Source organism: Scaptodrosophila lebanonensis, unplaced genomic scaffold, assembly GCF_003285725.1.
Source record: "Scaptodrosophila lebanonensis strain 11010-0011.00,11010-0021.00 unplaced genomic scaffold, SlebRS2 tig00001412-arrow-pilon, whole genome shotgun sequence".
NCBI lineage: Eukaryota > Metazoa > Arthropoda > Insecta > Diptera > Drosophilidae > Scaptodrosophila > Scaptodrosophila lebanonensis.
The window spans coordinates 737245-762974 of NW_022060739.1; the positions used below are offsets into that span (position 1 = coordinate 737245).

The 25730-nt window shown below is 40.4% G+C and overlaps 2 protein-coding genes across 3 annotated transcripts in view; both read left to right on the forward strand.

Moving 5' to 3' along the window:
- The window catches only part of LOC115632044 (hemicentin-2), a 112803-nt gene extending 99526 nt beyond the window's left edge, over nt 1-13277 (forward strand). Inside the window, exons 8-9 of one of the 2 annotated variants that reach the window (XM_030529015.1) lie at nt 12298-12344; nt 12769-12907. In XM_030529015.1, the coding sequence (XP_030384875.1) occupies nt 12298-12326 (29 nt within the window). In that variant the 3' untranslated portion in view covers nt 12327-12344; nt 12769-12907. Of the gene's footprint in view, nt 1-12297; nt 12345-12768 lie in introns of both variants that reach the window. The other variant, XM_030529014.1, reaches the window with a different exon arrangement.
- A 7929-nt stretch (nt 13278-21206) lies between these two features.
- Nucleotides 21207-23416, forward strand: LOC115631181 (zonadhesin-like). Its single transcript, XM_030527871.1, has 4 exons — nt 21207-21447; nt 21512-22049; nt 22156-22880; nt 22956-23416. Exons 1-4 carry the CDS (start codon nt 21207-21209, stop codon nt 23354-23356), a joined length of 1905 nt encoding a protein of 634 aa, XP_030383731.1. The 3' UTR covers nt 23357-23416.
- Nucleotides 23417-25730: the final 2314 nt, after the last annotated feature.

Consider the following 25730-nt stretch of genomic DNA (forward strand, 5'->3'; position numbering starts at 1 on the left):
TCTCAGCAAAAGTTTGTTGCTTAAACTTGCCCTGAGAAAACAACATACATAAATAACCCAGAACAGCCACAACAACACAACAAATGTGATGCCCATCGGCAAGAAATATAGCATTGGCAGCTGCTCGCTAGCTGGCAGATGATTTTGCGCCAGGGCCTTGTGTTTTATTTTAGCCTTCGTTTTTTAATGCCCAATAACACCGCAAGTGTTTTAAAATATTAAATAATAAAATAAAGTCAGAAGTGAGTGCGAGAGGGGAAGGGGTGGGTGGTAGGGGGGATGGGTGAATAAATACGCAGGAAGACAGGAAAAAAACATAAGCCAGAAACCGAGAAACCGAAGCAACAAAAATGAACAACGAACGACAAATGCTGGGCACACGTTGCGTATGAGTGTTATTTGTTATTATTGTTGTTGTTGCCTCTACTCTTGGCTACAACTATGTGACGTGGGACGTGTGTGTGTGTGTGTGTTTGTACGGGCCGCGTGTGTGCTGTATTTTTGTTATCTTTACGCTTTATGAGCGCCCCGAAAATTTTTCGGTTTTTATTGCCCACCAACGACGCCGACGCTGACGCTGCCGACGATGGCGGCAACGTTTTGGGGCATGACGGGTATGACGATGTGGCCATCATTTCCATTGCCAACCCATGTACTCATCCCTGAAATTGCCCAAAGCTTGTATTTATGGTGAAAACCCCAAATCCTGGCAACGTCCACGCTTCAAAATTGTTAGCTATTTTTGATATATCCCGAGTATACTCGTATGTGTGTTTACGCTGACTTGCCTGTCTCTGCAATTGTCCGTTCGCCTGTCTGGTCCTGTCTGTTTCGGTTTCTCCTGCTCGGTCGTGCGTGTATATAAAATGCAAAAACAAATACAGCATCCCCGCGGCTGCATAACAAAACACAGGCGCCCACATCCCCCTCGATGCCCCTCTAACGAACAACATTTGCCCGCAGTCTACTCAAAAAATACCCGCGTTCTCGCATCCTTTGCGGTTAAACGCAAAATTTTTGTTGCGTGCTGCGTACTGAGAAATGTGCTGCAACAACTAAAACTACAACTCTAACAGCTTCGCTTTTTTTGCCATCCATTTGTACACTCAGAGATTAGAAATATATTAGATTTGAATTAAATTATTTATGCCAAGGAATTTTCTCGCAACAAACGGAACAAAATACCCCAAGGCGCCTAGACTTGTATCTTTTTATGTTTTTCGAAGCATGGCAGGATGCTGCAGAATCAGTAAAGCGCCAACACTAAAGTCCAGCTTTTGTCCATGCGGATTAACCTTTGGATGAAAAGTTTGACTCTTGCAGCTAAATTTAAATTCAAACTAAATTCTAGAATATGCTGAAAATAATTCAGACTAACTACTTATCAAACGAAACAAAGTACTTTTCATTTAAATAAATAAATAAATAAAAGAATACTAGTTTGATTCATTAATTAATTAATGAAACAACAACACTTATGAATATGAGAAATAATGACGGCTTTCATAGTGAGAATATAGCATAATATATTTCTTTATTATTCATTACACTCTGCCCATTTCAAAAATGTAAAAATATTTAAATAATTGAAACTTAACAAACAAGCAAATATAGTGGTCTAACCTTTGATTATCCCAACACAACCTGACGTCGGAAAAAAGTCGGAGGAAAGTCGTGCTGAATATAGAAACTGAAATGTTTGCTTCACTAATAATTAAGAATTGACAACTACTTTCTTATTGTTAGAATATTCCATTCAACAGCAAAAGACAAAAATTGTATACTTTTTCAATATTTATTTGTCAATTCACACCCAAACTCTTTTGTCAGTGTACCTGTATGTGTAGTTGCATGTAGCCCCGATGGCAGCAGCTGTCCAGGGCACGCACACACACACACACACGAGCTGAACAACAGTACAGTAAAACTTGCATGTCAATAAAATGCAACACTGTGGCCCCCAAGAGTGCTGTGGCAGATGTTGTTGCCAGTTGTCAGCTGCGCAAAAAGCTAAAGCAAAGTAAAAGCTGGCATCGAAATGTGAAGGAAATGGGAGCGGTGTGGAGTGCTTGCAGTTGCTGCAACAGTCCCACAATATGCAAATACATCTTCATTATATTGATGGCAGCTTATGCACAACAGCAACTACATCTGTTTGATTGTGTTTTTTTTTTTTTTTTTTTTTATAGCTATACGAGCTAAAGGCTGGGTAATCTTCGAAAGATATTGGTAGCCCGAGCTACCAATATGCACGATTCGCATGTGAGACAAGACTTACTCTTTGGCTTGCTCGCGCCTACGTACTAAACCCCCATCCTTATCCGTATCCTCCAGACCATGTGTTCCCCCCGGTACCGCCGTCAAGCATGACTTCAGGGGGTGGTGATTCAGCGAGTGCTGATCTCTAGGGTTGCAGCTCTTTCTTTTTCTGCCATCCTTTGTAGCTTTATGACTTCTCTGGCGAAGTCGCACACATGGGTCCAGTTTTCGATGGATGCCAGCATCAGGTTTACTACCGTACTATGTGTAACCTGCGCCCCTACTACCCTTTCTAGGTGGTTCCGCTGGCGGTCGTATCGCGAACAGTGGAAGAACACGTGTTCTACATCTTCTATGCAACTTGCACATTCCGGGCAAGTGTTGTTGTTGTCATGCTTGTATTTGTGCAGGTATGCGCGAAAACAGCCATGTCCTGTTAGCAGCTGGGCCAAATAGTAGTTGACCTGCCCATGTCTCCTTTCGATCCACTCCTTTATGTTTCCTAACAGCTTGTGTGTCCATCTTCCTTTGGTGGATGTGTCCCAGCGGTGTTGCCATGTTGCCATCGCCTCATCACTTAGCCTCCGGGAGTATGTTACGCCGGTTCTTCTGCCAAGGTACCTCTGCTTTTCTGCCTCTGCCAGCAGCTCTAGCGGTGGCATTCCTGCGATTACTATTGCTGCTTCCGTTGATACAGTACGGAACGAGAAAGATACCCTAAGGGCACACCTTCGGTAGGCTGAGAGCAGGTGCTTCTTATATGAAGTTTTAGCCATTGCTTCAGACCAGATGGGCGCTGCGTATAGGGCTACTGATGTGACTACATTCATCAATAGTAACCTTCTGTCTTGCCTCGGTCCACCAAGGTTGGGCATTATTCGTGCTAGGGCATTGCTTACTCCAGCACACCGTCCTCCAACATATTTGAGGTGCTCCTTGTAGTTGAGTCTGTTGTCTATCATGACTCCCAGGTACTTGATTGCTGCTTTTGAGGTGATCTGTTCATTCCCTACTTCTATTGTTATGAACTCTACTTTTTTCCTGCTGCTTACAAGTAGCACCTCTGTCTTGTGGTCAGCTAGTTTGAGTCCTATGCTTGCTATCCAGCTCCTAGCTATTGCTACAGTTTTGTTACACATTCTTGTCAGTATGTCAAGGTGTTTTCCCGTCACTACTATTGCTATATCGTCCGCGAACCCAGTGATTTCTGCCCTCTTGGGCAGTTCCAGCCTAAGTATGCCATCATACATTATGTTCCATAGTATTGGGCCTAACACTGATCCCTGTGGTACACCCGCTGTCACGGCATAATGCTTTCTGCCTTCGTCTGTGTCGTACAGGAGCACTCTGTCGTTAAGGTAGTCCCTAATGATCTCTACTAGGTACTTTGGTACATTTTTCCCATCAAGTGCTGCAAGAATGACATCCCAGTCTGCTGAGTTAAAGGCATTTTTCACGTCCAGCGTGATAATGGCGCAGTACTCTTTTTCTCCCTCGAGCCACCGCACTCCTTTAATGGCGTCTTTCGCTGTGTGTATAACTGCTGCTATCGCATCTACTGTGGAGCGGGCTTTGCGGAAGCCATATTGTCGGTCTGAGAGGCCATCTCCTTCCAGTGCTTCGTCCAGTCTTCTGCTAATTATTTTTTCCAGTAGTTTGCCGGCAGTGTCAATCATGCAGAGCGGCCGGTAGCCTGAAGCGTCCTGGGCGCTATTTCCTTTTGGGATTAGCACCAGTCTTTGCTTCTTCCAGATCCGGGGGAATTTCCTCTCCTTAATGCATGCGTCGAAGGTCTCTCTGAATAGTTCAGCTTCGTGTTCGATAGCCGTCCTGAGGGCAATGTTTGGGACTCCATCCACTCCAGGTGCTTTCTTTAGTTTTAGTCCTCTGCTCGCCGCCTCTAATTCTTCAAGAGTGACACCTGGGATGTTTTCTGTGGCCTCACAGCTTGCCACTGAGTATGTAATTTCTGCCCTCTGGGGGAAGAGTCCCTCCACAATTGCCTTGAGCTTCGTAGCGCATGTTGTGACTGGTGGACGGAAGCTGCTTAGCTTTTTCATTACCAGCTTGTACCCTGTGCCCCATGGGTTATTCTCAACGTCATCGCACATCTCTCTGTAGCAGTTCCTTTTGCTTTGGGTGATAGCTTTTTTTAAGGTGGCTCTCGCAGCCTTATACTCTTCTTGAAGTTCGACAAAGTTTTCGCGACCTCTAGCTCTCTGGCATATTCGACGTGCGCGTATGCATTTCTTGCGGAGGTCGGCAATCTGTCTGTTCCACCAGTAGACGGGTTGTCTTCTAGCCTGTTGGCCTTTCTTGGCCATAGACGCGTTACAGGCATCAGCAATGCAACGCATCAGGATGGTCGCTTTGTTGCTCGCACTACCCATTAGGTGACACTCACCCATCGACAGTTTGAATGCCTCTTTGTCGAAGGTGGTGTCTCTCCATCCTGGATTGGGTCGGATGCCATTTGTTGGGTTCCGTCTCGTGGGTCGTCTGTGGATCTCAAATATTATTGCCTGGTGGTCACTGTGCGTGTATTCATCCGATACGTGCCATTCCGCTGAGGGTAGTAGGGCAGAACTGATGAAAGTTATGTCGATCTTTGAGCTTCTCCCCCCTCTGGAGAAAGTGTCCTTTTCACCGCAGTTGAGCAGTGCTACATCCAGGGTTGCAAACGCTTCAAGAAGGTATTCTCCCCTGAGGTTCGTGCGATTTGAGCCCCACTCGACTGCCCATGCATTGAAGTCGCCTGCGATAACTATGGGCTTTACTTCTTCCGCGTCTTTGACGAGCTTATCAAGTGCATGTCTGTACGTCTCTAGCGGCATGCTGGGGGGGTAGTAACAGCTGTAGTATGTTATTCCGTTCACTGTGCTTTTTACGTATCCTTCCTCGCCGCTGTGCGTCTTCTCAAGTGGATACTTGCCGCATGTCCATATTGATGCTTTATTGCATCCGCTAGTGGTCCATCGTTGTGAGTCATCCGCTCTGTAGTGTTCGCTGAGGATTGCTAGGTCGATTTTTTGCTCGCGCACTATCTGTTTTAGAAGCTCCTGGGCAGCCTCGCAGTGGTTTAAGTTCAATTGAAGGACCCTCATTTGTGTTTATTCAGGACCTTCCTGCGGGCTGATATATAGTGGGGGCATTTAGGCCCTCCTGTGACATGCCTGGCGTCGGCATTTGGGTCGTTTCTGCATAGTAGGCAGTGTGGGTCTCCTTGGCACGCTTTGGCTAGGTGGTCAAGTCCCCCGCACTTGAAGCAGTGCTTCGACCAGTCTTTGAGACTTCTACAGTTTCTTGCCATATGCCCGAAGTCAAGGCATTTGTAGCATCTTGTCGGTGTAGACCTTTTGAGTAGTCTGCAGACTGTCCATCCAACTCGCAGTTTGCCTAACTCTTCTGCCTCTTTTGCCTGTTTCTCCGGTATGACGATTATGGCCGTCCTAGTGCCACCAGGAGCATCCCTGATTACTTTGATGGCCTCGCCATGTATGTCACCTATCTGGTTCCTCCATGCGGTGAGTATTTCGTCCTCCGTAGTCACTTCATCGAGGTACCTTAGCTCGAACGTGGCTTCTTGTGTAAGCATTCTGACCTCGACCTCAGTGGGCAGTATGCTTTTGATGTGCTCCTGTTGTTGTCCGGTGGTCACATCGGTTGCTCTCTTAAATTCGAGCAGCAGCTCTCCTTTTTGCGTCTTCCGTACGGCATGGACCTCTTCTCCGACTGTTTTCAATTCAGGGGCGTTTTTTACCTTCCTGAGAATATCTGCGAATGACAGTTTCTCCGTCGGCTTGATAATCATGACATCAGGCCTAGGCGGTCTCCTTCGCTTTTTTGATACTTGTATCCACTTGCTGGTTGCCTGGCTGCTTCCTCCTTGTGTTGGTGCCTTTTCCATCTCTTGACTCGGTCCGCTTGCTTTGTCGGTTTTTGGCTTCGGTGTTCTTTTCGGCATGCTTGCATCTGTGTTATCCTGGTTCTCCTGTCTGTTAGTTTTCGTCTTTTTTGGAGGTGTTCTTCTAGGTCTCTCTACCTCTTCTCTTAGCCTTTTTGGTGTGCCGCGTACCTCTTGCTGTCGGGCAGTCTGCGTGCCCCTATCATTTGTACGCACGGATTTCTCTGCCTGCGGCTCCTTGGCCCTAGCTATTTGTTGGTATAGTGATGTTATCACCGCCACCAGGTCGCGCATTGGTTGGTGGATAGACCTTCTCCCACCACCAAACATTTCGTTGAGCTCGCCGATTTTCTCCCCCAACTTCGTGAGAGGGTCTCTCCCTTGTTTCGGAACCTGGACTAGCATTGGTTCGCTCTCTAGTTCAGGAGGAGATGACCGTGATCTTTCCATACTCCGCACCTGCAGGGTTTGTACTGGGGAGCGTGGTAGCCTCGATGCTTTTTGGAACGGGTTTTGCCCCGGGCTTCCCGTTAGTGCCTCTTTTGCGCTCTTTGCGCCGGCCTGAGGGCTAGAGCCTATCTGTACTTCCGCCAGTGTTGTTGTTGTTGTTTTTTTCCATTTTTGAGCTGTTGGGTCCCAACTCGTAGCCGTTATCTTGTATTCGTTGTGTAGTTACCCTTATTTGGTCCCATGGTTATCTTTGCAATGCAGGGAGGCCATGCGAGGGTTGACACAAGACCTTATGAGTGCATGTGTTCAGAGCCAGACCGGGAGCTAGACAGAAGGATAACCTTAACTGACCCTACACCCCAACTTAACGGGACGATTACAAGAGCGTTCTACGAGGCTTGCCAGGTTTTAACGGGACGGGGGCAGGTGACGCATTAGCCTGAAAGCCGTCTGGACCAGATTCCACTCCAGCCCATATTGGTAACAGAATACCTCACCCACCAGCCTAATATCGTCTGTTCAAGGTGTTGCATGTTTGCCCAGTATACCATAATCAGGATCTTACTGGGGTCGATCCTGATGGGTCCTCGGACCCGCTTTTCCGCTTCTCCATTTGGTGTGCTCGTGGGTATTTCGGCTTGGTATGCCGGTTCTTCTTTAGGGTCTGCAGTCTTGCCACTGCTACTCCCACGTTTAGACGCACTTTCCATCCTTGCTGCTCTTGGTCGGGGACTGCTTATTGGTTATTCGCAGCTGGCCTGTTTGCACAGGCCGTTCACTATCCGCCACCTGTGACCCCCACAGTAGCCTGAGCTCAGCCATGTGCTGTTTGATTGTGTGTGCGTGTGTGTGTGTGTGCGTGTGAACATGTGTGCGTGTATATGCGTCGCTGTCTGGCAACATGTTTAAAAGCTTTTACACTTGTGCTCCAACCCGTTGTCGGTGTTCAATTTGACTTTTGTGCAGCAGCCAACGGAAGTAGGTGACTCCCAAAAAGCAGCGTAAGCAAATTTGTTGATCATGTGTGCATGCGTGTGTGTGTGTGTGTGTGGCAGACGGTACCAGCGCTAACAGGAGGGGTGAAGGCAGGGTCGGGCAGAGTTGCTTGCTGATTGATTATGCAGACTTTTGTGTCAGCTGGCGCTTTTGTTTGGCTTTTATCATCACACGCTGTTGTTGCTGCTGTATCTGATGCGGCTTTAATCCATCATTAAGCGCATTTTCCAAGTCGACAAAAAGATGCAGCGCGCTTTTTAGGGCCACGCACTCACACTGCCGTACACACCTACACATACTCGTACATACAATAAATTGCAGCAGCGATAAATGCGCAAGCAAATAACAAAGGTTATGCCAACTTATTCAAAGCAGCATAAAAACGTTCCTGCCTTGACTTCGTCTCCCGTTCTGCTGCAGGTTGCCTGCGCATAAATCAGACAAACACACACACACACACACACAGTCATACAGACAGTCGTACAGACAGGCACCCGAAAAGGATTTAGCAACACTCCAGAGGCAGGCAAGCATCTGCACAGTGTACACACTAAACGCACACTAAGTGGATTTGAAGCAGAGACTGTCGAGCAGGGAAGCTGAGCCAAGCAAAGCCACTAATGTTGAGCCACAAATCACAAACTGCGACTCAACAGCTGTGATTAAAGAACAGTTTTCACTGAAATTGTTTTTGCTATATCGTATATTGCTATTTCAGGAATACTCCTTTCTCTCTTCCGCTGCTTTCTTTATGACAGCTACTATTCCTTTTTTTTCTCCTAAGACTTCAATTCTATAACGTCTCCTTTTTGGTGCCTACGACTGTGATTCCTAACTTAAGCTTTTTACGATTTTTAAAGAAGGATATTTTTAGATTTTTAATCACTTAACTGGTTATACAAAGTGTGATTCGTAAATTGTGAATCGTTATTCATTTACAGCTGAATTTGTTAGAGTAGAAATATATTGTCATCTCTTATGAAATGCAAATGCTTTTATGAAACAAGAGAGCAATAAATATTTCTTAAAACTATGTACTTGTAATTGCAAATTGTCGATGGCATTCATTTGCTTAAACAAGTAACAATTTATTAAAATCATTTCAGTTCTTAGTTGCTTTATGAAATAAAATAAACCTAGTGCGGTATCCCAACTGAAATTAAAATCATGTCCATCAAGAGGTCCGACTAATATATAATTTTCGTTGGCAAGAAATCAATTTTATCTCAAATTCTCTTTTCGTTAAAATTAATATTTAAGCACAATTTCCATGCACAATATTCCCATCTAATAGCTTAAAATAATTAACAGAAACTGGCAAAAATAATGAAAATAAATAATATACGAAATATTTATACGAAAGACGCAGTATATTATTTATAATTTTAGCATTTTTAGTAAAAATAACTATATTTTCAGTTCATTTATGGTTTCCTAAGGTTCTGGTTCAATAATTTTAGCTGCAATTATATTTAAATTAGGATTAATAACCCATTATTGCGAGGTATTGCTATTTCACAGCTATTCAATTTTAAATATAGATTTATTTGAATTATAATTAATTTGGTAGAGGCATCTCTGAATTCGAAATAACAATATTGCACAAAATCTCAGTCACAGTCTGGAACAGAAAGAGGAATATGCTCAGCACTAGCACTCTTCCATATGGCTAAGAGGCAACAATGATAAGCGAAACGAGTTCTTGTGTGTGTGTGTCTGTGTGTGTGTGTGTGTGTGTGCGTGTGGATAAACTCATCTGCAATTTGTTTACTTTCGACATTTTGGAAAATTTACTAAAAAATGGGTTATTACGAGCTTAGCATAACAAGAAATAGAGAAACAGAAACGGAACGCAAGGCTGGCTGGGAAACTAGGATCAGCTCGAGGCAAGCCAAGCACAATTTGCATGCAAAGGCCGGTAGACGCATGAGGCAGCACACTCACACACACACACACATACACACTCACACACACACACACACACACAGTCATCTTCGACACACGGCCAAGATAGCGTTGAATATTTTTTGGGGCACCCAGTGCGTATGCTTAACGCAAAAACGATTAAGTTGTTGAGTTGTTGTTGAGAGCGCCAACGAGTGCGACTAAAATGGAAATTGAAAAACAGCAAAAGTAGTAAAAAGAATAGCATAGTAAACAACGGCAATGGCAACAGCAACAACAATATCAGCAATGGCAACAATGGGCCAGAGCTTCACATAAAGATATGCGCATAATATGCAGCACACAACACACGTATTGGCCATAAAAAGCCAAAACAAACAAAAATCGTGCCCAAAAAAAATAAAAGCGAAAGCGAAAGAAATGTAAGAAAATAGTAAAAAGGGTTTCCCACACTCCATCTCACCTCAACGCCACACCGCGTGTCCTTTCCGCTCGACAGCGCCGTTGGCTTGGCTTTTTCCACTTTTTTTTTCTTTTTTTTTTTTGGGTCAAGTTTATGCAGATGCCAGTAACGACGGGAACGGCTACGGCGACGCCAGCGCAGATGTTGACATCGCAGCGGCAAATGCGCTTAGAAATTTTTCGCGCGACAATAGGACGAGGCGAACGACGATGGCGAAGACGGCGACAGCGACGGGGAATATGTTAAAGAGCAGTTGTTAAAAAGGATTTACGTTTTACATTTGTGCTCATGTGAGTGCTGCCGGGGCATGGTGGGCGTGGGCGTGGGCTGCAGAGGGGAGGTGGGGGGGCTGGCATGTGGCATTGTGCCACACATTGGCATTTGGTCGAAAAAGCATTTCGTTTTGTGATTTCGAAATTCAAATTCCAATAAATTTTCCAACGATTTGGTGCACAAAGAGCGTGCAAGCGATGATAGAAGGAAGGAGAGGTGGTGACGAAAGGATCGAAGGACGAACGGTCCAAAAGCGTTTTCTTTTTGCATTTCATTTAATTTTTGTTGTTTTTTTCCTTTTCTTTGCAAATTTGTGTAGGATTTGCATGGAATAGTTGAAGCGTTCAAAGAGAGGATGGCTAAAGGTGTGCTCTTACTTGGATGCGCTTAAATATGCAACAATTTGTAGCACCAAACCGACAAAGACATCAGCCACCGCCCTCCAACAACGTTCGTGTCGGTCGTTCATATTGAAAGTCTTTGTATATTTGTTCTTTTTTTCGGTTTTTGATTAAAAATTGATGCGCTATTTACACGTGTGGCGCCCAACTGCTGCCCTCCATTCTGTTTACATTCGGCTGCGGTCAACTGCCAGTCCCCCAGGGGCCAGAGAACCCGGCAAATCGGATTGCAATTCTGTCGCGGCAAACATGCGATCCAACAATGCGGCGACACCGACAACGACGGCGCATTTTATCGCCAACCGACTACCATCGTTGACTTTTCTATAGCGTACACTCGATAGAGAGAACAGACACAGACACTGACCAGATGATGAATAGGAACCCCCAATTGTCCACAACATTAACGGATTTTAAAACTTTCGGCAAAACTACTAAACAATCGAATTTTCTAGAGAGCGTAGTGTGTCATGACTGTGAACGAAAAGTACTGGGCCTCTATACCCATAACTCAATACAATAGTTGTATAGACAATCGAAAATATTACTAGCTTGCTTATAACTTTAAAGCTTTCACAACATTTCTTGCTACTTAATTCAATTTTTTCAAGAATTTGGGACATTTTATAGAAATACCAACAGCTTTTCCGCATTACATAATTTGATTAATACGGTTTTAAAGTAGTTAAATGTTTAATTAAATGTTCCAATTCTATTAACTCTTTTTTTTTCATGAGCACTATATCGATGATCTGTTGTCCAACGCGATTAACAAGATTCTCTACTCTTCCTGTATTTAAAATTTTTTGTCTGTATTACAAGAACAAACATCTATTGAGATTTAATTTGTGCGATGCTCTTGTTCGTAATATAATTTAAAGAATCTGCAATCACTGCCCACATTGCAAATGGTCTCTGTCTTATTTTTATGTATTTCCTAACACTCTGCTATAAGTCATCAACTATTATTGAATTTTGTACGCAAATCTCATAACTTAAAGCTAAACCAGACATCTTTGTAAGCAATACTTCAGATATTTTAAAGTCTCAAAAGTTCAGTTATTCGAGTAGACACTGTGTTTGCGTTTCGCTGGACGTTCTATAACGAATTGCAATTGCAATGCCAACTACAACAACTACAAGTTGTAATTAATTTTTTAACGGCCGGAGCTCGTTAGTGACTACTCCCTGCCTCCCTGCACATCAGTTGGCAAATTAAAAGAATTCTGCGCCATGCTAGTCGACAGATTTTAAAAAATAACAACAATTTTAATGCATTTAAAAAAGCAGAAGAGTAAAAATAAAAAGAAAACCTCTCATTGCTTTTTGCTGCTGACATTGCGTATACGACGTGTGGTCTGCCACAAGAGCGACTCTTGATTTAACGCGTGTTTGAGTGTGCAAGTGTATGTGTGTGCGTGTGTGTGTGTGTGTGTGTATGATTATATATTGTGTGCCTGCACATTGTTAAGCTAAATATGTAGTCTATAAGCAAATCGAGATCGAATCAAGCACACCTATCAATAAACTGTCGCTAACTTTGCCTTCTTTTCATGCCTTGCCAAAACACACAAACAAACAAAAAAAACAAAAAATGTTTTAAATAAACTCATCAAAAATGTAAAAAATTGCTTTGCAACCTATAGCGGACATCATACAGGATGTTACGCTCTAACGGAGCGCGCAGGCTGAAGTAAGTGGCCCGAAAATGGGGAAGAAAGAGAAGAAGAATGAAAGACCAAAGTGATGATGACAAGTTTTGAGTTTCAGTTTGAGTTTTTTATCTTTTTAAATTAAGCTTTAAACAACGCACTCTCTCTCACACACACACAACCAAACAACCACAACAGACATGCAAAGACATCAAACAAATAGACACACAAGCATACATACACATTACTGAGAGTCCTGTCCACAATTTCTCGCTTCCCACTCACTGTGTGTTTGTTGTTACTGTTGGTTTTCCACACAGTTTTTGATTAGCATTTTGTTTTTAATTGTTTGCGCATGAGTTTGAACTTTTTAGTTTTTATTCTACCCCCAAACAGAGGCAAGAATTTTTAACTAATTTAAGCAACAATCTCCCTCTCTTTCTCTCCCATTCACTCTCCCTGTAGATTCACCATATCACGACGTAAGCGGCTTGCCGAATCCCTACAACATGGAGCACATGGAACAGGACGAGGTGCTGCCTCCACAACAGCACATGTCCCTCAGCTACGATGACAGTTTCGAGGGCGAGTATTCGACAACGCCAAATGCACGAAATCGACGCGTCATACGCGAGATTATTGTCTAGAATTGGAGCTACCCTGAAATAAAACAGCAACAACAATAACAACGAGAAAATAGAAAGAGGGCGCAGCAACAACTAGACTGTAAAAACGAAATCAAAAGCACATAACGTTCTCATCACATTCATTGCAACCACCTCATCAGCCCAGCTTCCAGTCTCATCGTCATCATGCAAATATTGAGTCTCGCCCTTCTTCCTTATACCCAACAACGAAACAAACTTCGAGTCGAATTTTGTGCAACTCTTTACTTAATTTTTACTCAAATTGTTTTTGAGCAAAGGTGGCCATGTTTTATAATTTTTTATAGTTCATATATACATACATACATACATATGTAGTTTAGCTGAAGGACATGCTGCGCTTGCGCGAGTCGGCAACGATGATAATATATATATACATATATATATACAGGTATGATACTACCGGAATACATACGCCCCTAATTTTAGTTGTCTAAGCCAGTGGCAGCACTTTGTTGACACACACTTACACACATACAAGCTCACAGACACACAAACACACACACAGAGACTAACATGCTAAATGTTAAAGCAAAGATACGATCTACTATATAGTGCAGTAGTTATACATACATACGTACGTACGAATATATATATACACACACCTGCGTGCGTCTATCGTGCGTGTTGTTTAGGTCCCAGTTGCAAAAGCAAAACAAAACTAAAGCTAATAACTTTAAGGAAAATGTTGAAATGAGCAGATTTCAAAAAGCAAACAAAAACAAAAAAAAAAACCGAAAAAAATATCTCACTCGTGTTTTTGTAAGGCACGGCAGCAAGCAGTTTACTTAGATCTTAACAATTTAGGGCATAAGCGATTGTGTTAAGGTGGTCACCGGGGAGGGGAAAGAGCCAACGAAATTTGTCTGAGTACAGAGCCCCACGCTAAGAGAATTTAAAGCATTTGCAACAAATTTAGTTTGTTAATTACATATACTAATACGAATGATGAACAGTACGACCTGCCACGAGAATAATTCAAAATCGTACCATTAAATAATTTTACATTTTTAAATAAATCTAAATCAAATAAAACAAAATGTTGCTTTAAGTAAACTACAAAAAAATACCACTTGAAACATTAAAGAAGAGAAACAAAAACAAGAAAAAAAACGCAGAAATTATTAAAAATAATGAAAAATTATATAGAATTAGAAACTCCAACTGTGCAGCTGATTGCGAACTTTAATTTAATTTAATTAAAAGAAATTAACAAACTGTTTTGTTTGTTTTCCTGAGCTTTCTGTTGAAATTCAAAATTTTATATAATTTAAATTATACAAAAAAATATAAACAAATATTCGCACTTGTTTAAGCTTAAGTTATTCCACATACACACATATTTTACTAGTTTTACATTAAAAACAAAAAATACAAGCATATTTAAATTTTGTGTCTTTATGTTTACTGTTTTAAAATATTGTTGTGTGTTTTTTTGTTTGTTTGCAACTTATTGACGATGCCACACACTGCAAATTGTAGCTAAGATTTAATTGTAAATACATGTGTAATTTGTATGTATATATTTACTTTATATACAAAGTAAATAAGCGACAAAGTGGAAGATACTTATATAAATTAATTAATGGTAGTTAATTTTAAACAATTTAAAAACAATTTAGTGCGTAAGCCATGCAAACAATTGTTCGAGGAAATGCCACAAAAAGTAAAGCAAAATAAAAAAAAATAATTGCATCAAAAGCAAACTCTCTTTAAGAACAAACAAAATGAAATACGAGAAAGAAACCTTTATTATATTAATTATACACCTTAAAGCGATATACAGAAAAACATTATATATATACACATACATTTACATCTACTTATTATTTGTAAATAAGTACAACATATACATATATAAATATATTTTAATTTTCAAAACAAAGCGAAACGAAATCTATTAAATATAATATATTTCAAAAAAAAAACCAACCACACATTTTTATTGTGCAAAAAAGTGAATTTATTTCTTATTTTCCAATTGATTAATTCGTCCTCACTAATGCAAAATTACTAGATCTGCGTGTTTTTCAGCCACACACACTCACAGATACCAAACGACACCACACAGACTCCACTTATATTTTTTTATTCAGTTTTAAACAAATGCAAAACGAAAATGAATAAAATTGTGAACAAATTTAATTTAAATTACCTGAATGTTCTTTTTATTATGCACGGAATAATGGTAAGTTTTTGTTGCCTACTTTCAGGCGGAGTCTGAAAATTATTGCAAAGGAAATTTTAATTGTAATCGGAACTCGCATGCGTGAATATATGTATGTGCATGCAAGCCCTTTGCATTATGCAAAGCCAGGGAATCCGAAATACACACATTCCTACAGAATGCGAAGTCAGCCAAACGACGAAATACTGATAGAGTCCCTTGCAGTCTTAATTCCTGCATCGTGCCAGACTTATATTTACACTTTAACTCAGCAGTCTGGATCTCCTTGAGCTACAATGATAATGAAGTGGGCATTTAAATTAAATGCCATGCGTTTTGATTTGTTAGCGTGTGTAATGACAACGTCAACAGTAATAAGGTCAACAGTAGCAGCTGCAGCAACATCAAGAACATAAGCAACAACAGCAGCAAAGGCAACATAAAGCATTGTTGCATAATGTGGCCTGTTTAAGTTGATTGGAGCAAAATTTATAGCATGCAATTTGACTTAAGTGGCAGTAGAGCAACGGCGATAGAGACTGAAATGTCGAGGATGGCAATGTTGGCGCCGGAAGTAACACGACACTGACATTTTAATTTAATGCCTTTCACAGTTGCCCACTTTTGCGGTGACAGTTGCGCAATGGGAGCCACTTAACCTCCAATGCCGCTGCCGAGCCCACCTACCTCTTTAAATTTATTGTACATAGAAAAAAACGCAGCTTAAAGCAGATAATGGCGATAATTTGTCCTACATTTTATTAAAGAGCGGCTATGTGAACCAACTCTATATGGTATTAATATTGAGGTAGAAATGTTTAATAATAAATCTCTTAGAAACCGTAAAGAAAGCTCTGTGACATGTTGCAAAAAAAATCTGTTATAGTCCTATTAAACTTCTTGGTACGAACAGTATTTTCAATTTGTGCATTGTAGAATTAGGAAAAGTATTTAAAATAAAACTTTAACATAATTGCAGCTGTAGTCGATATAATCATTTATATATTTTGCTACACTCAGGAAGCACTAAAAGGCTTGATTATAGGTAAGTAGATTTATTTATTATGGTGGATAACATAAATAATATCAATGCTTGTACAACAAAATTACCAATAGATTATCAATAGTGAAAAAACACAATCAATATTTATGATAGTTGAAAAGTTTAAGAATATGGTTTCTAAAACAAAACATGCAAATAATATGTAGAAAAGTTTAATAAACTTAAAGAGAAAATCTAATAACAATACGAACATAAATGTGGCTCTTTGCAGATAAAACAAATATTTTTGGTCCAGCTATTGACACACTTCCATCTTAATTTTTGAACTAAAATATTTGTGTACTTTTTAACCTAAAATCAATCTTAACTGAACATATCTACTCATGTTCTCATACTCGTACTAATTGGTATTGATTCTCAGCACCACTTGGGTATTGACAAGCCACTCATGAAATTTGTTGAAAAAGCCATGAAAATGAAAATGAGGTGGGAAACTATAGTACTCAAGAATTGGCCATAAATTGCAGTCAGTTCGTGTTTCTCATATGTGTCAGCCACAAAACAAAAGCGTTACATCAAATTTATTTAGTGCGCCTTACTATTATATATATATATACATATATACAAGAGCTACCCCGCGCACCACCCACACAGCAGCAGCTAGGGAACCAACAAATAGGCAGCCACATGTAACAACCACGACAATTAAAGCGCTGCCATGCCTTCTAATTGGATTTATGCCACATTTATGTGTAGGTGTAAATTCATGGAATTGCGGCCGGCACACGAACTCGACTAAAAATCAAGGGATAATGAGGACTGCCATTAGGCCAGTAAACCACAAACGAGCACGGGCCAGCAAAAGTCAGGAGCAAACAACGGCCAACAAGCAACAACCAACAACCAACCAACAATTGCAAGGCAGTTGCTCGGCTAGCAACTTTCGAGGACTTTAAATGAAATTACGCGAAAACTTTTGGCGAAACTTTTTCAAGAGTCGCGTCGACTGCGGTGCCACGCATTGTTCTTGCTGTTCTATTCTCGAGGGGGGTGGACCTGCCAGTAATGACTTTCATAAATTAACGCAAATTAAAGATATTTACCTTATAGGCACTGGCCCTATACCTACCATACCCACACACACACACACAACTGGGAGTTGCGGTCATTGGTTTGTAATTAATGCGACCAACATCACCAACGCACCACTCGGTCGCCTACCCTCGAACCCCTCGTGCCATCTAATGTGCCACAGCGCTGACCCAAACATGTTACTGGACACTGCCACACATTGCGGCGGCGGCCGGTGGCACACGTTGAGTGCTTTGTGTTTAATTTTATTAATTGTCGACGTAATCTTTGAAGTTGGCGCTTTAGCTGCGATGAGGCGCAAAGGCTATCTGTGTGTGTGCCTGGACGCAACTTTTGTCTGCCGCCGTGACGCATTAATCGTGTTAACTCGAACGTGCGTCATGCACAAATGCGAAGACAACAGTGCTGGCGTGCGCCTAAATATTTGATCAACTCTGGCTAGCACGTGTGTTTAGCACCAACGTTGCCAACTTTTGATGAGCAGCACGGAGAAAAAGAAGAAAACCACAGCAAAAAACAAATGAGAGCCTTCTAATTAAGCACCCACTCCTATCAATTATTCTCTTCGCAGGTGTGATCTAATTTATATTTACCATTGGGGTGTCAACAAAATTAAATTAACTAACATAAAACAAATAAGGCAACATTTTACTGCATTAACTTTCGTTTCTTAGTTAATTATTTATTTAATTATTTATTTATTTTATTTGAAAGTCTGCATTTTCAAATTTCAAAATCTCCCAAGCACCTCTGATTTAATACTCCAAGCACAATTATATGGAGAGGCTTTAACAAAGTAGGGATGGATTCGTGATGAATTTTGTTAAGACTATATTTAGGCATGGGATTCCAATCTGAAGATTTCGTACTTTCACAAAATTTCCTTTCAGATTTCCAGTCTATCCGTCTGTCTGTCTGCATTATAGATTTCTAAATCCCCAAGCAAGACAAGTTTGTTATATTTTTTGGATTTTTCCCGCCTCCTCCGCTACATAATTTCGTCAATTTCCAAAGCTACATAAGCCAAACATTCCTTTCGTATGTAAAAAGTATATATTTATCCACATTTGTTTTTTCATTTAAATCTGTTAATTCTAAGAAAAGTGGTTAGCAAAACAATTTCACTCTTGGTTCGCCCTTGTCCTTTTTTTCTGCTTCGGTAGTTCCTTCTCGGTATTCGGTATGTCACTCTCTATTTTAATCAGTATGAATATATAAATTCTAACGCTTGTTTATGTTTTTAGAAAGCTAGAAATACTAGCAATGAACAAAATGAATATAAGTAATTGTTCAGCTAATTTAACTTAAAATGAATCCTTTTTTAATACATTCAAAAAAGCGAATTGCCTTTTAATATTTCGAAAGAAGTCTCACTAATAATTCTTTAATTGCGAGCTGCTGGTCAAATTTAAAACTGCTTTTGATTTTCAATAACCAAACGTTAAACGATTTTAGAAACTGCATTACTTCTTTACTAGCAAAAAGATCAATTCTATCGAAATCCTTGCATTTGATTCTAAAAGAAAATACGCCTACAGGACAATAGTCCTACAAGTACAATATGGCAAATACATGATGTCTAGAAGAACTTTATCGCCTCCTCGCCTCGTCATTATTATCGTCGTCGTGGCTGCATTCCCAGCGGCGTAATTTGAGTGTAAATATTGAAGTTTAAAACCAGCGCTAATAAAAGTAATAATAATAATAATGAGCAAATATTTAAAGAGCAGTTGCCGCTGCCGCCGCCACCCTGCCAACCGAAAGATGAGCAAACAGTAGCCGAGCAGCAGCTGAGCCAGCAGCGGCAGCAGCGACAGCAACAGCAACAACAACAACCACAATAGCACACGCCCACATGCATAAATTTAACGCTGCCCGCTGATAAGAGCGAGAAGAGAAGAATAAAAGAAAAGCAACCCTCGGTCGTGGCTTCGGACTGTAATTACGAATGAAATTTAAATTGCAGGAAGCGAAAACGAAATTCATTGCGGCGCTTGCATAACAACTGAACGGCGTATTGAGACTCCGAGTCCAATCCCAGCTGCAGTGCCGGCCAGCCTCATCCCCATCCCCAGCCCTCGCCCCATCCCCATGGCTGCCACGTGCCGTTCGTCTGTACACGTGTCGCCATAGAAACGCGTTTTGACGTTGGCGACAGCCCTAACGGAAGTGCCAATAAGTAGTTGTCAATATTGACTGATTATCTGAACGCCAACGAGCGGGAATCAGTGAAAGTAAGCGGGGAGCGGAGTCGGGCAATCGTGATTGCAAGTAGTTTGAGATTTAAGCGGAAGTAAACATAAATCTCGACGACAGCAGTGTGCCCGCAACCCTCTCCAATACACTCACAAAAATTAGCGAATTATGCTTAAATAAATGCAAATTCCTCACAGCTTAAATAAATAGCAACCTAAATGCTTAGACATATATTAAACAATTAATTGCATTGCCAGCAGCTGTTTCCTAATCGCAAACACTGAAAAAAAGTACATGCATTTTTTCATTTAGTGCGTTATAAACTAATGCTTTGGGCTTAAGGTGTTTTGAAAATTATAAAAAATGAGGGAAATTCAAATCACTTGTTAAAATTAAATATTGTTTCTTATTTTTCAGTATTTTAATTAATGATTGGTAGCAGCTCATGCAAAAACGTTCAGTAAATAAATATTATCAACTTACTAGAAAGTTAAAATTATAAAATAATATTTTAAAAATATTAGTAAAACTTTTATGTATTATTTATTTATTTAAAATTTCGCGTTTTCATATTTTTGAAGAGAAAGCACGCGAGATAAATTGTTTCGCTCAGTGTACAGGCAATGCAATTATGTCGCATCGCATTAAAGATTGCCGTCAGCTGAGATGACAGGAAGAAGCTGCTGTTATTTAGTTGCTAAACAGGAGATGCGCATAATTGCAGCATCGAGTAACAGAAGCCCCGGCTATATAGTGTATGGGATAAGCTCAAAATTATACTATGAATCAAATGTAACCGCAATGAATGATGGAAACGAAATGAGATGGAATAGAATTGCGCTTATCAGCTTAGTGGACGGGCATGTAGATAAGAAGTCCTATCTAATTTTGGAAATATTAGTGAAATAATTAAGTATTATTTCTGTGTATTTATTTTCAATTTCTAATTTTTAAAAGCTTGTGTTTTCATATTTTTGAAGAGAAAGCACGCGAGATAAATTGTTTCGCTCAGTGTACAGGCAATGCAATTATGTCGCATCGCATTAAAGATTGCCGTCAGCTGAGATGACAGGAAGAAGCTGCTGTTATTTAGTTGCTAAACAGGAGATGCGCATAATTGCAGCATCGAGTAACAGAAGCCCCGGCTATATAGTGTATGGGATAAGCTCAAAATTATACTATGAATCAAATGTAACCGCAATGAATGATGGAAACGAAATGAGATGGAATAGAATTGCGCTTATCAGCTTAGTGGACGGGCATGTAGATAAGAAGTCCTATCTAATTTTGGAAATATTAGTGAAATAATTAAGTATTATTTCTGTGTATTTATTTTCAATTTCTAATTTTTAAAAGCTTGTGTTTTCATATTTTTGAAGAGAAAGCACGCGAGATAAATTGTTTCGCTCAGTGTACAGGCAATGCAATTATGTCGCATCGCATTAAAGATTGCCGTCAGCTGAGATGACAGGAAGAAGCTGCTGTTATTTAGTTGCTAAACAGGAGATGCGCATAATTGCAGCATCGAGTAACAGAAGCCCCGGCTATATAGTGTAGGGGATAAGCTCAAAACGATACTATGAATCAAATGTAGCCGCAATGAATGATGGAAACGAAATGAGATGGAATAGAATTGCTTATCGGCATTTGGGCATGTGGGTAGGAAGTCTTATCGCGCGAATAACTGAGTGTAGGCTGAGACATACTCGCATGTACTTGTATGTATGCTCAGGCGCCTTCGAGTTGCTTTCAGTCTTGCTTCGAGTTCGGAATACGCAAAATGTCGTACTTTTCAGGAATCTATTTCGCCCTCTTCTGCATTGGGTTGGTGTGCCTTCCACAACACACTCAAACACTTTTATCGCAACGCTGCGGCGATCCACCAAATATACCCTATGGAAACTTTCGCCTGAGATTGTTCTCGGTGCGCTATAGCTGCCAGCTCGGATTCTTTCTGCAGGGGCAGCCACGCATTTTGTGCGTCAACGGACGTTTGAATGGCGAGATACCGGTCTGTGCTAGTAAGTAGAGTCTTCGATCTTGCTAGAAGGATGTGTGACTGTAGGGCTTGTTTGCTTTCAATAGAGCCGGGCTGTCCGAAGCCGAACGATCCGGCCAATGGAGAAATCCAGCTGCATCGCAGATTAAGTGCCATTATCACTTGTGAGGAGAACTTTGTGGTGGCGGGCAATGCCGTCAGCTTCTGCAATGGACGGACTTGGGATCGACCGCTGGGCTTGTGTCGGCCAAGCAATCACTCACACAACTATTTCTGCGATTTTGAAAGCGAGGATCAGTGCGGTTGGGGCTCGGACAGTTTCTTGGAGAACAATTGGAAGCGAGTGGCCACTGCCAGTCGCTTTAAATCGTATCGCACAGGTCCACATCACGACCACACGATCAAAACTGCATATGGTGGCCACTATATGCTAATGGAGACTCTCAAGCCGATCCTTGGCAGGCACGACCTGCACTCCCCCATCTATCCGAGAGCGCTGAGTCTGCGTACCGCTTGCTGCTTTCGGTTCCATTATTTCATGTATGGCGCGGGTGTGGGTCGACTTATGGTGTTCGTCAAGCCACATGATCTGACAATGGACGACGTATTAAGAGAGCCAGCGACGTATGTGCACTAAATACGATAAGCCTTGCTTTCTCTTTCATTCTTCAAAGCGTCTCTTCTCTCTTAACTGCTCCCTCTCTCTCTCTCACTCCATCACTCTCTGCAGCTATGTAAAGTTTAATGTGACTGGAAACCAGGGCAACCACTGGCTGGAGCACGTCATCAGCATCGACGAAATGAGCGATAAATTTCAGGTGGTATTCAGCGCAGAAACAAGCAATTTGCACAACCTCGGCGATATAGCCATCGACGATGTCCAACTGCTAACCGGCAGCGATTGTAGCTCTGGAATAACAACCACTGAACAGGCAACTGAAGTCCCGGAGGAGACTACGGAGCGGGTGACTTTTGATATCATGAATTGTACGAATCGGTGTGGGGAATCGACTAACGATAGTTGGCGAATCACAGATGATTGGACACTGTTAAGGACCTGTAACTGCAGTGAGGATTGTTTCGATAACGACAGTTGTTGTTCAGATTATTTGATGACTTGCCTGGGCAATGATGAAACGACAGTGATGGAAGAAGCAACAACAATAGCTTTACCAAAGACAACAACACCTACAACAACAACAACAACGACAACACCCAAGCCAACAACAAGAACAACAACAACTACGACGACGACAACCACAACCACAACGCCAAAGCCAACTACCACTAGTACAACAACAACAACAACAACAACCACTACGCCAAAGCCAACTACCACTAGTACAACAACAACAACAACAACCACCACACCAAGATCAACAACATCTACAACCACCGTTGCAACAACAAGAGCCAAAACAACATCCAGCACTCAAATACCTCGTGACATAGTTGGTAAGCTGCTTCCTTTCTAAAAACAAACTCTATACAAGTAATTACTATCTAATTAATATTAATTACTATTCCTAGCCAAGCCGACACGGCAACGCTTTAACCGAGTCACCTGGAAAGTGGAACCGGGTCAACTGGAAGGCTCATCCAACAACAGCAGCCCGGATCACTCGTTCGCAATGCTCCTCGTATTCCTGGCCATCCTGTCAATAATTGCTGTGGTCTTGATCCTTACTCGAGTGCGACGCTCCAAGTCGTCGAGCGGCACAATGGGCGATGCTGTCAGCTACCAGCCACGCCCTAAGCCCAACATGCATTCGGCCCTATCTAAGCTCAGGAATGCGATGCGCATTGACCAGCGCAATGGACAGGAGGATACGAGAGCCTTGTGTGTGGCAGACGATGAAGACTGCGTGCAGTTTGAGGAGGTGGGAGTCGATGTGGGACGTCTGAATAATAAGACTACCTCTGAGCTGTAGATCAAAGGTCAGCAGAAACATTTCCCAAGATTTCTCGAATATAAAATTAAAAATTGTATCTTAACACGATGTGAAATATAAGAAACTAATTAAGTAAAAGAACGCAATGTGTTTTAAATAATTTTTGCTATACTTGTATTATTTATCCAAAGCAACAGCCTGACAACAGAGGTAAACGGCTAAGGAGATAATAGAAAACTGACAAAAATTAAGTGTTTACAAGTATATAGCTCGGAGAGCGAGATCATGTACTTCTTGCTTGGAGATGTCAAGTACCTTTAATGGGCGTGGCATGGCTCAACCATAATGTGAGTTCGTTTCCTGAGCTTGACTCGATTCAAATCAGGGCTGTAGCATCATCTCATAAAGACTGATTTCAAAAATGACTTGCAGCTTTTGAAATTCTCTAAAAGTGGTTTATGTCCAATAAATGCCCATATGAAGGACGATTCAGCAGCAAAAAAGGACAGGTAAACCCCTGAATCGAAATTAGCAGACGTGCAAAAAAAACCTCTTTTAATGAAGCTACTATGATACAATTGATAAAATTAATTGCAGATTGTTTAATTGAATCGAATCAAAAAGTGTTGTATTTATATATCAGTGAATCAAAAACCAATGCCAACAGCTAAAGCACATGTTTACTTTATCAAAGCAATCTTCAACTGCCCAGAAATTATGTAACTGAAAACATTTCAATTCGCTTATAAATGCAAATTATTATTTAACATTGACTTTGACAATAAATTGTATTCCTTTCGCTCAAGTCGACAACTGCACAGCTCCACAGTTTCCATTGAGGCGACACAAGAGATGCTTCCTTATATGTACAAGTATATCTTGATTTATCAATAAAATTGCATCATAAGTCATCTTTCTTGAGTGCAGTTATATCATGGCAATGTTCATGTTGTTGTTCATTCTACACTGAGAGAAAAACACACGTAAATTTAAATATTTACACGTTTAAATATTTTCAAATATTTTTAGATTTAAAGTGTGCACACTTCAATTCCAAGTTGACTACTAAAATATTAAATTTAAAGTGTGACGATATTAAATTATGATGTGGGCGTTTATTTGTTATAATTTTAAAATATTTCCCTCACTTTTTTTCTACTCTACTGTATTTAATTCTTTCCAATAACGACCCTTCCATATTTTATATGCATATATATTTTGTATGGAACCATTTTTAGCTTGAATTAATTTTCCAATTCTTTTGATTATTAATTCTTATCACTTATAAATTGTCTTGACGTCTCTTTTATGCTTTTTATTTTGTTTAATATTAAAATATTAAACGTGAAGAAAGCGGATTACTTGACACATACTTAACGACCATATACATATGCCAAGGAGTTACACCCTTATATTTATACGACACAACTGCCGAAAATCGACTTGAGAATTCTTGTCAATTAAAGTTTATATATTTCTATTATATTTAAATCGACTACATCAAACATCAAATTAAAGTTGAGAAAAATTTTACAATTTACTATTATTATATAATATATAAAATTAATATATTAATATAATTAATACTAACATATTAAATTAAACTATTTGCTATGTGAAGTGGGCGCATAATGAAATTAAATATGGTCCAACATTAAATTAAGAATGTCACACTTTAATGGCAAAGATTAAAACTTTGTTTTGAATATTATTTATTTAAATCACTAATTGAATATGTTTTTAATAAAATTTACGATGTTTTTATGTGATTTGAATATGAAATAGTAAAACATTAGATTGAATATGAAAATATTCATCTGTACTACGAACTTTTTTTATTTATTTAATTATATAATGCTAGCTTAAAATTAAAATCTGTTAGCAATGGCTGCTATGGCCTTCAGTTAACTTTGAATGTACATTATACAGTATTAAAGAAAAATTTAGGAATACATTTGTATGAGGATTGGGTTTAGATTTTGTGGTAAATGTTTGTGGCTTTTAAATATTTTAATATGAGTTTAGAGTTTAGTTTATGTATTGATGGTGTATTGATTTGCAATTAAGGTGATGGGGTTAATATTTTTGAGAATAGATAATCTAGGTGGAAGGAGTGTGGGGCATGAGGTGAGGATATGTGCAATGTTTATTAGCGCATTATTGCAGAACGGTGTGTGTAATGTGTGCGTGTTGATGCGGCATGTCCAAGGCGAATTCTCTTAAGTTTTTTTGTTCAATGGGATGTTTGGTTGAATCGAGTTGCTTGTTTTCGAATAAAATAATTTTTTAGAGCTTGGTTTATGTCGGAGGAATTGTAGTTCGGGGTGTAAATAAAGGGAAGAGCTGTGGCCAGGTGTACGAACTTTTTTATCAGTGTATGTTTTATATAATTTCCTATGTTTCGGCAATCAAA